The sequence below is a fragment of the Miniopterus schreibersii genome, assembly GCF_964146895.1.
Source record: "Miniopterus schreibersii genome assembly, chromosome: 1".
In the NCBI taxonomy this organism is placed as follows: Eukaryota; Metazoa; Chordata; class Mammalia; order Chiroptera; family Miniopteridae; genus Miniopterus; species Miniopterus schreibersii.
Genome location: NC_138101.1, coordinates 180004296 through 180018607, shown reverse-complemented (window position 1 = coordinate 180018607; position 14312 = coordinate 180004296). Strand labels below are relative to the sequence as shown.

The window sequence follows — 14312 nt, the reverse complement described above, 5'->3', positions numbered from 1 at the left end:
AGTACTGGCCCCACAAATACTATAAAATTCAGTACGCAAAAGGCCACCTGGAGAGCAGAAAGCTCATATATTTAAACCACACAGAATTAGGCGTTATTCTATTTAGATGGCAAACACGTATTCTGTTCTTATTGCATCAATTTCTCTTAACGATGTACAGAGACAACACAATTCAGCGAAATAATTCTTGTGAGAAACTCCAAACACCAACAAGCTTTAGAACGTAATAAAAATTCTGACCTTGGTATTAAAGGAAAGGGATGGCCTGTTCCACAAATATTATTGTAAAAAACTGCACCTAATGACCTTTAAGTCTAGGATCTTGCATCCAAGTCAAGAAAAACTATGGTTCTACAAGCAGTAGATGAAAGTTTCCACGTAAAAGGAGCCATACTGGACCCAGTGGTGGTGAATGAAGTAGGCAGGTTTGTTTGTGTAGCGGGGGAGGGTAGATGGGAGGTTGCTGCTAACTGAGGCTCACGCGGCTGATTTCTCCACAGTTAGACACAACTTGCCTAACCTGGGAGAGAAAAATTTGTGTAATAAACTATGCAAAGGCAATACTTTGCTCCCAGTATTAGGCTCATGCAGTTATTGTATGGCAAGATCCTGTTTGTGGCAGACCTTGTCATTTGTTCTATTTGTGGTTCACCTGAAAGGCCCGCATCACACTTCCGAGACTGCCCAGGTACAAATATAAACGGTGCCCAAGGTGGGGCTGGTATGAAGGAGAGTCAAGCGGATGAGCACACAGCCAGGGTCCTGAACTCCCTTCTCTCTGCAAGGTGTTCTGTTCTCAGGAAGGCTATGAAAGGAATGCTTAAAACTGTCATCTATATTATAGTATATTTTATGGAGGAAATTAGTCCCAGGTAAACTTTATGGATCTGTAGATTCACGAAGGACTCGGGGAGTATTCCTGATGAATGCCACGAGTCCATTCTATACCCGAATATTCCTGAAATAGTAGCAAAAGAGTTCCTCAACTATTTCTTTCTATTTATGACTCGAAGTTGAAACTTAAAAAAGAAAAACTGCATTACTAAAAATTAGGAATGATGGGATAGGAAATTAAACTCTTAAATTTTCACAAAGAAGAACATCCAGCTGAATTTTCACATACTTCAAAATGAAGATGAGCCGAGTAACCCGAATATACTGAAGACTTGGATTTTCCAAGTCACCCACACACCTCCACCATAGGATTTGCAATCCGAGTCCAGCGTCCTAAAGAATACCTGAAACCACGAAGTCTGAGAGGGAACTGAGTGGAGGCTAAATCTGCCTGAACACCACTGGGGCCTCTCTTCTGCCACTTGATCTATATAGCTTAGAGAGTCACGGTCTTTCATGGTGAGCACTCCTCAGATTGCTTTTCCTCTGGGTGCAGTCAAGTTGAAAGGCAGACCCAAGTGCACGCAGAAATAACCTCTAGAAGTCAGAGAGCTCCCTGTGGAAAACAACGGCAGCGATGTATCATCTAGCACTAAAAGCTGCTCTATCACAGGATGATCACTGGCTACAAAAAATATTTTCACTTCTGGAGGTCAGTATGTTCAGCAACACTCTTTAGTTTCTGTTGAAGAAATTAAACAACATGGAATTGAAACATATTCTGCTATTGTATTACATGGGATATTGTGTAAAGAAAATAACACACAAAAATAATTTCAGTTGTAAAAGCACGAAGATTGTTCTGGAGACAAAAAAAAATAGCGTACTTCTCTAGACAATGGTTTCCTAGGCTCATCTTTCAAAATGAGGGCAAGTCATGAACTCCAGTTAACACACACCTCAGAGAGAGCCAACTTTGGAATGCGAAGAACAAAGAATTTATTCAGGGATCTCTTTGGACGTTTTTCCTCCTCAAAAATCATGAAAGTGAGGAGTCCAGATGGGAATGCGGCCACTCTGGGAGAGGAATCTTTTGAGATACAGTAAATAGCAAGGCTCTGTAAATAAACCTCCAGGATTAAATGAAGAATTTTGGAAAGACAACTCATTTTTTTGTCTGTTTTTTACTAAATTATTTACACATGGTATTCTAGTATTTCTGAAATAGCTAAGGGGCAATGTTTTATGCAAAAGCTCAAAACTTAGACTAAGATAAAAGACACCAGTGAGATTTTTAAAACCTCCAGCTTTCTGTTCCCAGTTTGAACCAATGACGATTTAAGAATCTCTAGGACCCATTTTCCTTGCCACTCTGTTCTTGTAGGACCTGGGTCCTGCTGCTCAGATGAGCCAGGGTCATGTTTCGGCTCCCACAGGAACCTTCCTTCTACCCAACACCGCTCCTGGAACAGAGGCCTCTCCCAGCTGAGATGAGATCAAGACACTCAGGCGTGATGAAGAAAGGGGAGTGGGGGCAGGAAGAAGTTAGCTCCTTCTAGCAGATGATTAGCAAGTTACTGAATGAAATTGTCCCTTTCAGGAGCATAGGTAAGTGGAGTAATAAACATATAGTGCAATTTAAAATTTTATAGCCAATTTCTATATACATTTGAAAAGTATGTAATCTGGTTTAATGTTTGGCCCAGATTCTATTTCAAAGTGCTGCATTTTACAGTGAACTCCAGAGAAAAGCACCAGGGCATCCTTGTTAAGGAAGTGTCAACCGGTTATCGTTTGTCAGGGAATCTAGTGACTTATTTAACAACAAAAAAACCTTGGTTTCGCCCGGCCGGGCATGGCTCAGCAGTTGAGCGTCGACCTAGGATCCAGGCGATCGGGGTTCGATTCCAGGTTAGGGCACATGCCCGGGTTGCGGGCTCGATCAATGACTTTCTCATCATTGATGTTTCTATCTCTCTCTCTCCCTCTCCTTTCCTCTCTCTGAAATCAATAAAGATATATTTAAAAAACAAAACAAAAAACAAACAAAACAGCCCGTTGGTTTCTCACTTTATGGGATCCCTCAATTCCTCTTCTTTTTGCTTATTTTACTCAGGACTGAGTGTTTTAACACATCCACTGTTTTGTTTTGTTTTTCCCCCAACTTTCAGAGCAGTGGAATATATGTTTGTGCTGTACTGGCTGTTTCTGTTTTCACAATTATTAACACAGTGACAGATAATCAACCAAAAACATGCATTCTGTTGCTACTGTGTCACTTATCCCCGAAAGACGACTGTCCAAGATGGTAATATGGTCAACATCACCTCAAAGTGTCTGCCGAGTTCTAATCCATATGGCTACTAAGTGTGCAAGACTGAATTTCTGCTGATCTCACGAGGAAATGAAAGAGCGGAGCACAGATATCATTGCACGGAGCCAAGTGCTACGTGGGAATAGATCCTCATTTGCCCCTGTGGCTTTGGAATGCTACCGTGCTTCCGAAAGCTGCTTGTGCATGCATTTGTTTCGAGTCTTGATTTCTAGTCAAATATGGGAAGCTTTAAAAACTAGTGCTTATGAGCCTGGTGCTTCTCAGCCGGGGCGGAGACCCCGAGCAAGCCTGAGAGGGCGCACTCACCGCCGCTCCAGCGGGCGCCCGTCGCTGGAGATGCTGCGTGGGATGTTGGCGGCTCTCTCGGGAGCGGGCATCTTCCCGTCTCCCTTCCCGGGGTTCAGCCTTGTGGTCACGGGGCTCTGCACCTGGGCTGGAGGGGCGTGAGGCCCCTTGCTGGCGTTCCTCTGCCATTTGTTGTTGTTTCTGAAGGGGAACTTGAACTCGTAGGAGACGCCTTCGTTCATTTTGTACTCCATCACCGGCATGCGGTAGGTTTCCGAGCAACTCCTATTGGGGGGATGGCACAGAGAGAAGAAAAGTTAATACTGTTTTCCCTCAGTGCAGCCACACTGATTCTCATGAACAGTTAAAATGGATCAAACACATAGTCCTTGTTTCAAACCATCTTTTAATCACTGAGCCCTACGATCAATTTCCTTTCAAAAACCAGAACCCTAGGAGGTCTTACACTTCCTTTGCCCAATTCTAACTGCTGACTCTGAGATATGGAGTCCTTGAAAAGCAGAGACCCAAGGCCACCCTAGTGGGGGTGAGGAGCAGAGTCAGTACTGAGACCCAAGGAGGGAGGGCCACCAGGGCAGGGTGACAGGCAGGGGAGCAGACCCCTAAGACGGGGCCTCAGAGGAAACAAGGTTCATGTACCCATTAATGTGTATTATGATCGGGATTTACAGGGGTGTATGGTTTTGAATTTGTTGGGATCCTGATAGTCAAAAAATTAAGTGGGGAGAAATCTTTAAATCCAAACTGAGAGCTGAATTTAGCTCAGAGGAGGGGGAAAAAAAGCCAATTACAGAAATTCTGCAATTGTCAAATTACCAGGGAACAAAGCATAATTTGAAATCAGGCTTTCTTTCCCCCTCAAAGTTAGAAACCTCCCATAGCAGGGCTGTCCCCAGGTAGTGAAATTAATGGCAGGCACAAATATCTTCTGTAGCTTTAGCCTCTTTTTGTGCCACCATCCAAATCCCCAAACCTTAGGAAATGTGGAGCCCATTTTCCATTCCCTTCACCCAAAACAACCAAGGAAGGATCAATCATTAACTTGGTTGAGAGACAAATCACTGAAAACAGCCTTATCCCACTAAAGCATTAACTCAAACTGTACAAATTTCATCACTAAGTGAAAAAAATAACTTTCTTTCTCAAAGGAATTTCAAAGACTGAGAAGCAAGTGGAAAGATCTGGAAAGGAAAGGTTAGGGGTAAATATGAAATAGCCTGAGAGGCACTTTAGAGCTAACCTAAGGAGAGTCCAAACAAATGCTGTCCCAGAGAAGTAAAATGTGAGCCACAAATATGAGCCACATGTGCAATCAAAAAATGTCTAGTACCATATTAAAAGAAGAAAATAGGTAAAACAAAAATTTTTTTAACCCAATATATCCAAAATGCTATCATGTCAACACATAATCATTGAGTCCATATTAAAAACTATTGAGGTATTTTACATTTTTCTCAGTGTGGTGTCTCTTACACTCATAGCACGTCTCACTGGGGACTAACCACGTTACAAGAGCTCTGTGGCTCCTGCACTGGACAGAGCAGGTTCGAAGGGCATCCATCCAGATGGAGGCCTGGTCTTGATTTAGGGAAGGGCTCATGCTGGTGTGGTGTGAGAATAAGCACAGTGGAAGGTGTCTCCCTTTCATGACTTTGTCTGTGTCTCTCACGTGCCCCCCAGTGCATTACCTCCCATCTCTATGATAGCCATGGCTCCTGAAAGTGCTGCTTCTGGAGCATGTGTGTTTCCTGGTGTCCTTGCCATCATCTTAGCCCAAATCTCCAATGGGCACCTCTCCTTAGAGTTTCCTTACCACTGCCCTTGACTCTCAACCATAACCTGACCTTCTGCCCAAGGCTCCACCATACCCCTTTATGCTGTAATGACAATGGCTTTCAAACCTTTTGGACCACAATCCAATAAGAAATACATTTTACACTATGGTACAGCACAACCACAAATACACACACATCCTCTGACAGCAGCCATTCTGCTCCAGTCTGCGTTACTCCATTTCATTAAAAATGACATTGGGTGCAACCTCTGAAATTGATTTTATGATTTGCAGTTTGTAAAACACTGCTTTAGAACATCTGAAATTACTTTTAACAGTTAATGACTTATGCAATAAACTATTTTCTCTGATGAGGAAATATCCCCTTAGGCTTTGATATAAATTCTAGCTTTGATTCTGCAATTTCTGACAAAAATATACCATGGTAGCGTTTTTTGGCTTTCATAGAGGTATTACTATAGTACGGTTCGAAGTCTTCCATTTCTGACTAAATGTGGCACCTTATACAGTATCTAGTGCTTTGGATCTATAAATATAATCTAAGAATGCTGTAGCTTGCCAAAAGAACATCAATAAAATTTACAGTAACCCATGGGAAAGCTTTTCTCCACCTCACAGTCAAGGCCAGCTTAGCTTCGCCTCAGCAATGGTCTGTTTTAACTTGTAAACTCCATGGATCTATCACCTCTGTCCATTTCTGTTGGCTGGTAGGAAACACCACATGTACAGAACTTTATCATCATGCATTTTGGACACTAATTTTTAAAAAATGTTCCCCTAAGCCATGTTTTCCCATCATTCCCCCTCCTCCTAATCCCTCCATGCACAGAGAGATGCCTGACTGAGTTTTAATTTTGTGATACTCTACAATTCAGGGGTGGGGAAACTTTTTCTGCCAAGGGCCATTTAGGTATTTATAACATCATTTGCGCACAATACAAAATTATTGTTGCTATGAAAAAAGCTCCTAGACTTATTGAATTTTGAGTCCCACCTGTGGTTGCCTTGGCAGGACCAGACCAAATGATTTCGCAGGACTTATATGGCCCATGGGCCAGACATTCCCCATCCCTGTTCTACATGGACCTTCACTGGCTGCTTCAAGTTCACACTGCATCAGGGTGGGATAATACATAATGATACAGAAACAATAATGACGTAATATAAAATAGACAAGTTGCTTTTATTTTTTGGGTCTTAGTTTCTTTGTAAGATGAAAGTTTTGGGATTGATAGTTGCTAAACTTCCTTATAGTTCAAACACTTTTTGAAATAGTCTTGGAAGCTGTATAACATTTAATATTAAAACTGGTTAAAAGAACCCATTAGCCAAAGATTTTTGTCTTCTCTATAGTGTATGCTTCATTTCTATCACTCTTAAGAGACAAGTAGAAACCTTCTGCATGTTCTATAATTACAGAATGTAGTCTGACAAAGCCTAGGTGGAGAGCGAGGATTCATTCATAGAGTGGAGACAAAGCTTACACGCAGCTCCACCCAGCCACTCTGCCATTCCTACTGCCTCCCAAGGCAGGGTGGAGTACCCATTCGCTTCTGATTGCTCACTGACCTCTGTAAAATACAAGAACGACACACAGAATCTAGGAGTGAGCAGTACATGAGAGAACAAAGGTAACGATAGGCATGCAAGTTCCTGAAAAGATTCTTATTACATTACCCCAAGGGAAAGTTGGTGTTGAACAATAAACACCAACACTCAAGAGTGCCCAATGGACCAGGAACTAATCAAGCCCCACTACAATTCTCTGAAGTGTGTACCTCATCCCCCCTTTCATCAGATGAGAAAACAGAGGCCTGGAGAGAAGAATTTGCAGACGGCCACAAAGCCAGAAAGTGGCAGAACCAGAATTTGAACTCACAGAATTGATCTACTTCTGGTTAGTCTTAGTTTAGTCACTAACAGAAGTATACTTCCACTCCAAGTCCCCACATTTCCTCACCTTACAGTGTCTATCACATTTCACTCAGGGCAGGGCCTATGACAAAATGGGAAACTCAGCAATTTTTAAAGGCTATATGGTCGAGAGAAATTACAAATTCAGTGCTAGAAGTGACACATGGTGACACAATGAAACCCTAAGTTAACACAAACAACACTCTATCTCCCTCTTTTCCAGTTTTTTTGTTTCCTTTAATTTATTACCCATTACTCTTTCCTTTTGCCTTAAGACACTAGAAATACAGATAGAAAAACAGCTGAACAGTATATTGAACAAAACATCGTAACACTGGACTCTTGAATCAGAAAAATTAGGTGTTTGAGGATGGCTAGGTCCCTGATAAGCCATGCGACTCTGACTTAGGAAAAACACTCAACCTCATCTGAAAAATGAGAGATTTGAACCAGATGATCTCTAACAGCTGCCCTTCTAGCTTCTGCATTTTGAAATAGTTATTTTTTGAAATAAAGAAAAATCTTTTTGACCCATTTTTACTTACAAGGCAATTTGGTCCCTTTTATGTAACTTGTTTCTCTCTTTCTCTTGAATGGCCCTTGATTGCTTCCTTTAAAAACTGTAGGTGCTGGCTCCCCATAGCATAAAGGCTCACCACTCCCAACACCATCAGAACATGGCAATTTAATTTGTTATCTGGGCAGTTTTCATCTTGCCAAGAGAATGGCTGCTGAAGATTCAGAGGAGACAGACACCAATAGAGTGACTCTGGCCGCGAACTCAAGTCTGTGAAGGACGGGGTGTGGGGCCCTCCGGCAGCCTGACAGCTCACTCCGGGAGCAGGCCTTCTAGTGAAGTCTGCAGGGAAGGACCATGCCTGCTCCTGCAGCAGTTGGAGGGCTGGCTCTCTAGGCAGCTACTGAACCTTTCCAGGCTCACTCTCCTCATTGTTTTAATGGAAATAGGCTGCCATGAAGATTTCTTTAAACATCCCTGCACACAGGGGGGGCTCGGAAATTTTGCTTTGCTTGCCCTGTCCCTCTTTCTCCTTAAATAATGACTCTCCTGTGTGAATATACTCGTGTGCTTGTAATTAAGTTACAATCACCACCCTGGGTACCTGGTGACCCAGAGGACAGGGTGGGGGTGGGGGGTAGCGAGCCTCGAGGAGGCCTGTTCTGTCTCAAGCTGGAGCTGCAGTAACAACTGCCAGAAGAAGAGAGTGACTAGTCCAAGGAGAGTGTAATCAGCTGCTAGGAAACAGCAGTGGGGGTGTGAAGTGCGGAGGAGAAGGGAAAAAATGACAGAAGAGAATGGGCATATTTTGCTGAAAATTGCAGCAAGGTGTTAATGCTTCAACTGCTCCTTTGAAGTCGGTCTAAAGGAGGGACGGGGAGGGGGGAGGAGCAGGGTTTCCAGTCCTGCAAAGGCACCAACGGACCAGGTCACACCTGCTCAGGAGGCCTGACAGGCATTTCGGGTGGACAGTGCAGCGAAGGAGCAGAGTGAATCTCTGAGGCCCAAGGCCCGTGGGGCTGTGCATGACACTGATCCTCCACCCCAGCCTCCCATCCACATCCTGACGCCCTCGGTCATGTCACTACCAGCTCTGCTGGCCAGGAGAGGATGGCACCTAGGGACTTAGAAGCAGCGTTGGGAGAAGGGCAAATACGGATCATTCCGGGAGGGCGGGAGCTGCCTGTCCAGGTTTGCAAGTGTGAACTGTGAGTCTGTGTCCCAACCCTATGTTCAGCAGAGCCAAGCTGGTAGCTGGAAATTGGCCATAAGGGGAGTATTTACACCCCAGGAATCAGTGAATGTTCCAAAATTAAGGTTCTTTTCCCCCGACAGAAAGCCAGTTCAACAAATCCCTGCTTATGCTGGTATGTGAGGAAAGGGTTTGTACCCCGAGCAGACAAGTAGCAGTTGAGTTTTGATTCTCAAGTTAGACCCCGAGCAGACAAGTAGCAGTTGAGTTTTGATTCTCAAGTTAGACCTAAATTTGCCAGATGATCTTAGGAAGTTACTGACCTTTCTGAGTCTTGGTTTCCTTTAAAGAGAAAGGGTACTAACAGCATTACCTCATAGGGTTGTTACAAGGACTAAAGGCATTAATCCATATAAAAGTGCTTTTTCCAGGACCTGGCACATTACTCAGCAAATGTTAGTTGTTTTTACCCACACACCACAGAAGACGTATCTAGTCTGGTATCTCACAGTGCATGAACCACCTCCTGTCATGGAACCATCTATCCACAGCCAGGTCCCTGGACCCATCCTTCAGTGTCCGCTCCATCTTCTTTTCCTCACACCCCCGCCCCCACCCCCACCCCCACCCTCACCTCCCTCTCCTGCCCCCAACACAAACTGGGGACTAGAAACTGGGGAAAGATCTCTGAGCAAACAAGGTGGCGTCCTGAGATCTACAGGCTTCCTTTTGAGATTGGTCCTCAGACCAGCAGCTACAACAGTGCTTTGTAATTAAAGTCGACAAGTTACGAAGCTAAGTTATCTCCTCCAGTCTACAGCTGTCTGTCAACAGGCAACAGAGCAGGCAATCTGTAGGAGGGACCAAAGGGCAGCAGACAGACAAGAGGAGGAGCATAGAGCAGCTGGAGTCTTCAGGACCCTAACTGCCTTTCTGATGCACCCCGAGAGCCGTCTCGAATTCCAGTTCAACAGAATGCGGACCCTTAATGCAGGTGTGCTTGAAGGAGGCAGGAAAGACCTGGCTCACCCGGAGGCAGGGTATGTGGTAAGGCAATTTCAGAATATTTCCCCCACTCTCCAAAGTAGCTGAAATAAAAAGTTCTGGATATATATTTTGGTTTCCAGAGAAATCCAATCATCCAGGAGGACCATTTTTTAAAGCTGTGAGACAAAGGGAGTTCACCATATTCTCACAGGCACACAGTCTCCGGGCCATCCAGGAGGTAAGCAGTATTGAGAAACACTCACAGTTGGGCCTGCAATGTTTGAAGAGCTAAAGTACATTTAGGTTGTCATTGCTGCCTACTTTTTAAAGGGCACCAGTGACGACACATAACTGTTCATAAGTTCTACCACCTGATGCTCACAAATCTGTGAGAGCTCAGGTGCTGATGGGTCACCTTTTGGGGAAAAAAATAGGAGAAAGCACTGTCTTGGCTTTAGGAGGCCTAGGAATTAACTGATAAATACTAAGAGAAACTCTTAGAAAATAATGGGTTCAAAGCAAATTAACAAATTTAAAAAAAAAGAAAAAAGAAAAAACCCTAGCAAAAATAGCATTTGTGTGCCCAAAGGAGAAAAGTAACAATTGATTAAATTTGTTCCATCAAGAAACCTCCCCAGAGACAGAGAAATTGAATTTTCAGCTGCACTGCTGGCTTGGCAGGAGCTGGGAGGGGCAGCGAGCTCCTGGGCTTCCCTCTGAGAAAAGGCTGGAACCAACCGCCAAAGAACCAAGAGGAGGATCAGCTCATCTGAAGCCAATTCCTGACACACGGATACAGTTAAGAAAAAGCTCGATCAGTCATGTTCAGCCCTCCAGGCTGAGATAGCTGGGATCAGAACAGCGCTTTGAGTTTTGGATGAAAATTGGATACAAATGGGAGGTTCAGAAGAATGAGTGTCACGGAACATAAATGAAAAAAGTCTGACAGTCTGTGATGCTGAGCGTCTTCTAATGGTGAGTGCGTACTGATTCTCAGCTACTGGTGCAAGATGTCTGAGATGGCTATTACCAGACTTTTCTATCTGGAACAGCAACTTTATAAATCGAGATGTAAATCCTGGGAACAGTCCAAGTTAGTCATTCTTTCCAGCTGCTGCTGCCACATGCCGAGGGAGCCGTGTCCTGAATCAGACTTTCCATGGATAGAACTTCCAGCATCGCATGTAATCCAGTGCTCTCCACCAAGCAGGAGACCATTCACATGGCACACAGACCCAGCCCTGGACTCTCAGGCTCACGGCTGCCAACTCAGACCTACCTGCGTGGGGTGCAGTCATCATGGGGTGGGATGATGACAACCTTCACTGTGACAGACGTTCTCAGGAGATCGATCATCTGCTCGTGGCTCAGAGTGGCCACTGCCACCTTGCAGATCTCCACCAGCCGGCTGCCCTGCCTCAGCCCTGCCTGCCAGGCATAGCCATAGGGCTCTACATCGGCCACAATGCCTTCGTAGTTGACATGGAAGCCAAGCTGTCCGAGCCCATTCCTTCGCAGAGTCATCTCCACCGATTCACAACCTTTAGAAACAAACTAGACAAGGAAACAAGAGAGCATGGTTTAACGAAGCATGGTATTAAGTGGTGGACGTGAAATGGCAAAACACTGGGAGCAGGGTCATTTCTGAATACCCAGTTACCAGCTGAAGAGCAGTCCGGTTATTTCCCCTTCACCAGTCTCCACTCATTAGGCCAAAAGGAACATGCTTGATGCATCCAAAGAACTCAACAGCTTCATCAAAGTTCCAAGGAAACCTCTACAGAGACCCACAGGGAGCTGGCGGCCAAGAGACACCATATTCTGCTACTTACTTTGTCCTTAAAAAATTCAAAGGCAGCAGACACCCAACCAAATAATTCTTTTCAACAACGCAGATTGGCTGAGCTACATCATCAGTCACCAAGGCAGTGGGCTCAGGTCACATGCAAATGGCTTTCCAACACACACACAGTAAGTATGCCCACCCCCCCCGATTATTCTACTACTGTTCTTTCTGAAAAAATGAGGAAAAGCAAGTGTAAGGTCAACTCGGTGCTGCTTCACAAGGCCACGGGGAGTTTTCAGAGGAGCTCATTAAAGAACACGAGCTTCAGTGACTTGGCTCTGGTTTGTATTGAGAGGTTTGTAAAAGGGAAACGGCATGTGGGTGAGTGGGAGGAAAAGACTCACCTGCAACCTTCTGACAATCTCCTTGATATCCTCATTGTTGATGAAACTCTCTACCGAAACACACTCTCCTCGCTCATAGAAGATTTTGAGGTTGGTGTCAGTTGAAGTCCACCCTATCACATCTCTGCAGGAACAGTTGAAGACCACGCTCTTTGTTTCCTGCTCGATGAGAACGATGAACTCATTGGAGACCCCCAGAAGGCAGTCTATCTCCAGGGCCTTGGTGTAGTCCTTGGCACGGACGGCCCACACAATGGCCCCCATGCTGCTGAGCTCGGCTCCAGGATACGGCTTAGACTTCTCTTTCTTCTTGGAGGCCAGAGAGATGAATGGGAACTTCCCAGAGGGGTCAATAGGGGTGTTGGTGACATTCTTTTCTGCCAGATCTTTCAGGTACTCCTGGCGCGTCCGAGTTGCCATGGCCCGGAACTTTTCTGATTTGTGAGCAGCGTTTTCTGCATTTATCACTTTGGCCAGAAGGAAGTCCCTGAACACATTTGACTTAGGGAAAGTGACCCCTTTGGGGATGGGAGGTCCAAAGGAAGGCACATCTCTGGACCTGGTGACAGCCACACTAAGAGGAAAAAGCAAAGATCAAAGAGAAAGAGATGGGTCAACACTTCTCAGTCTCAAAGCATGAGAATAAAATACACTTTCTCTAAGACAAAGATGTCCCTCAAAAGGAAAATAAACTGTCATCGTCCCATAAGAAATAATGCACATTTCTGCTTAACATAAGCATAGCTTTTCATTCAACCACATTTAGGATTTATAGGACAAGTTTTTCCAGGCAAAAAAAACACCTCCCCCAAAACTTAAAGTAAAAATATTTTTTTTATTAACAGATGGTAAACCAACCGTAACACCATGAAAAAAAAATTTTCCTGACATATTCTTCATAAAAGACAACATTTTAAATACCTACTGACTGTTTCCAAGGGGGGCTATTATAATCACATAACCTTTCAGAACAAGCGTAGATTCTATAAGAATGTTAGTGTAGCCTCCAGTTTAGATATGATGCTTGTATGCGGATAGCTTATCAAGAAAATACCAAAAGATGCATGACATAACAGAGATGGATTAAAAATTCTTTTTAACTAAAGGGACATTACTTGTTGGCCTATGTGTTAGGCATTATGCAACCAAATCAAAACAGTTTAAAAATGAAAACTGGCATTTGAGTAAGGTATCAAAACGACTTTGATTTTTAGAGTAATAGCAACAATGCTTTAAAATCTTATTTTTAATCTGAGCTATTCTTTGCTCCACAATCTCTACTTTTGGTGTTTGAAAATTTGTTTGTGAGAACATTTTCCGGTTCCCCAATCCTTTTAGCAAGATTGGTTTAAGAAAGCCTATTCGTCGCTTCTGTATCTTAGGCTAAAATTGGGCCTAAGAAAAGGACCATGTGAGCCTCTGTAATAACCCATTATTTTTAATCTCAAAAGGAAAAACAAATTTCCTAAAACAACAACAAGAACAACAGAAGTTAAATCAAAGCAAAGGGGCTGCGTGTTTTATATCATGTTCCAAGAGCTCGTCCAGGACCTCAGCAAAGTTTGAGAGGGCTGGAAATGATGATGCTAACAGATCCAACAGCCTTCTTTTCAAATTACCTAATTATTTAAAAGTAAGTCAATTATGCAATTGCAAAATATTAGAAAAGCAATACAAAATCTGTTTCTTCCAAACTCCCAGTATGGAAAGAACATAATTAGAGAGCATGCATCTTTCAAATTAAACTGAAAAGCTCTGCTGCATTATTTTTTCTTTATATATATTTATATATTTGGCTTTGCTTTTCAAAAAAAGATTACTTCTTGTGAAAATAGGATAATTAAAAACAACCACCTCAGGACACAAATTATATATTTTGTCAGAAATGCCACGGAATGGCCTATTTGTTGCTTTTCAGAATTTTTTTTTTTTTTAAGACTACCTAGTTCACTTCATGACAAAGAAAGGTAGCAAGCAACACTCCATTTTCCATCTGAAGAGAATTCTCAGAAACCTCCATATGCATTATAGCCTAATTACACCAGTATTAGGCAATTCTTCTTGTCTACTGTGAATTCTCTGGCTTGAATACTGACAGCTGTATAATTTAAATTTGATCATGTTATTTTTTTTTAAGTCAAGCAAAAGATGCTAAAATCCAGATTTGCTGGCTTTTCTAAGAGGAATCCTGTGAAGATCCAGAAATATTTAACATCTTTCATTTTTAAATTGGCAATTTCTT

General features: G+C 43.3%; 1 protein-coding gene across 8 annotated transcripts in view; it reads right to left on the bottom strand.

Moving 5' to 3' along the window:
* The window catches only part of SIPA1L1 (signal induced proliferation associated 1 like 1), a 392555-nt gene that overhangs the window by 55280 nt on the left and 322963 nt on the right, over window positions 1–14312 (bottom strand). For all 8 annotated transcript variants that reach the window (XM_081116818.1, XM_081116817.1, XM_081116822.1 and 5 more), the window contains 3 exons: window positions 12071–12644; window positions 11160–11434; window positions 3476–3739 (listed from right to left, as the gene is read on the bottom strand). In XM_081116818.1, coding sequence (XP_080972944.1) covers window positions 3476–3739; window positions 11160–11434; window positions 12071–12644 — 1113 coding nt within the window. The remainder of the gene's footprint in view (window positions 1–3475; window positions 3740–11159; window positions 11435–12070; window positions 12645–14312) is intronic.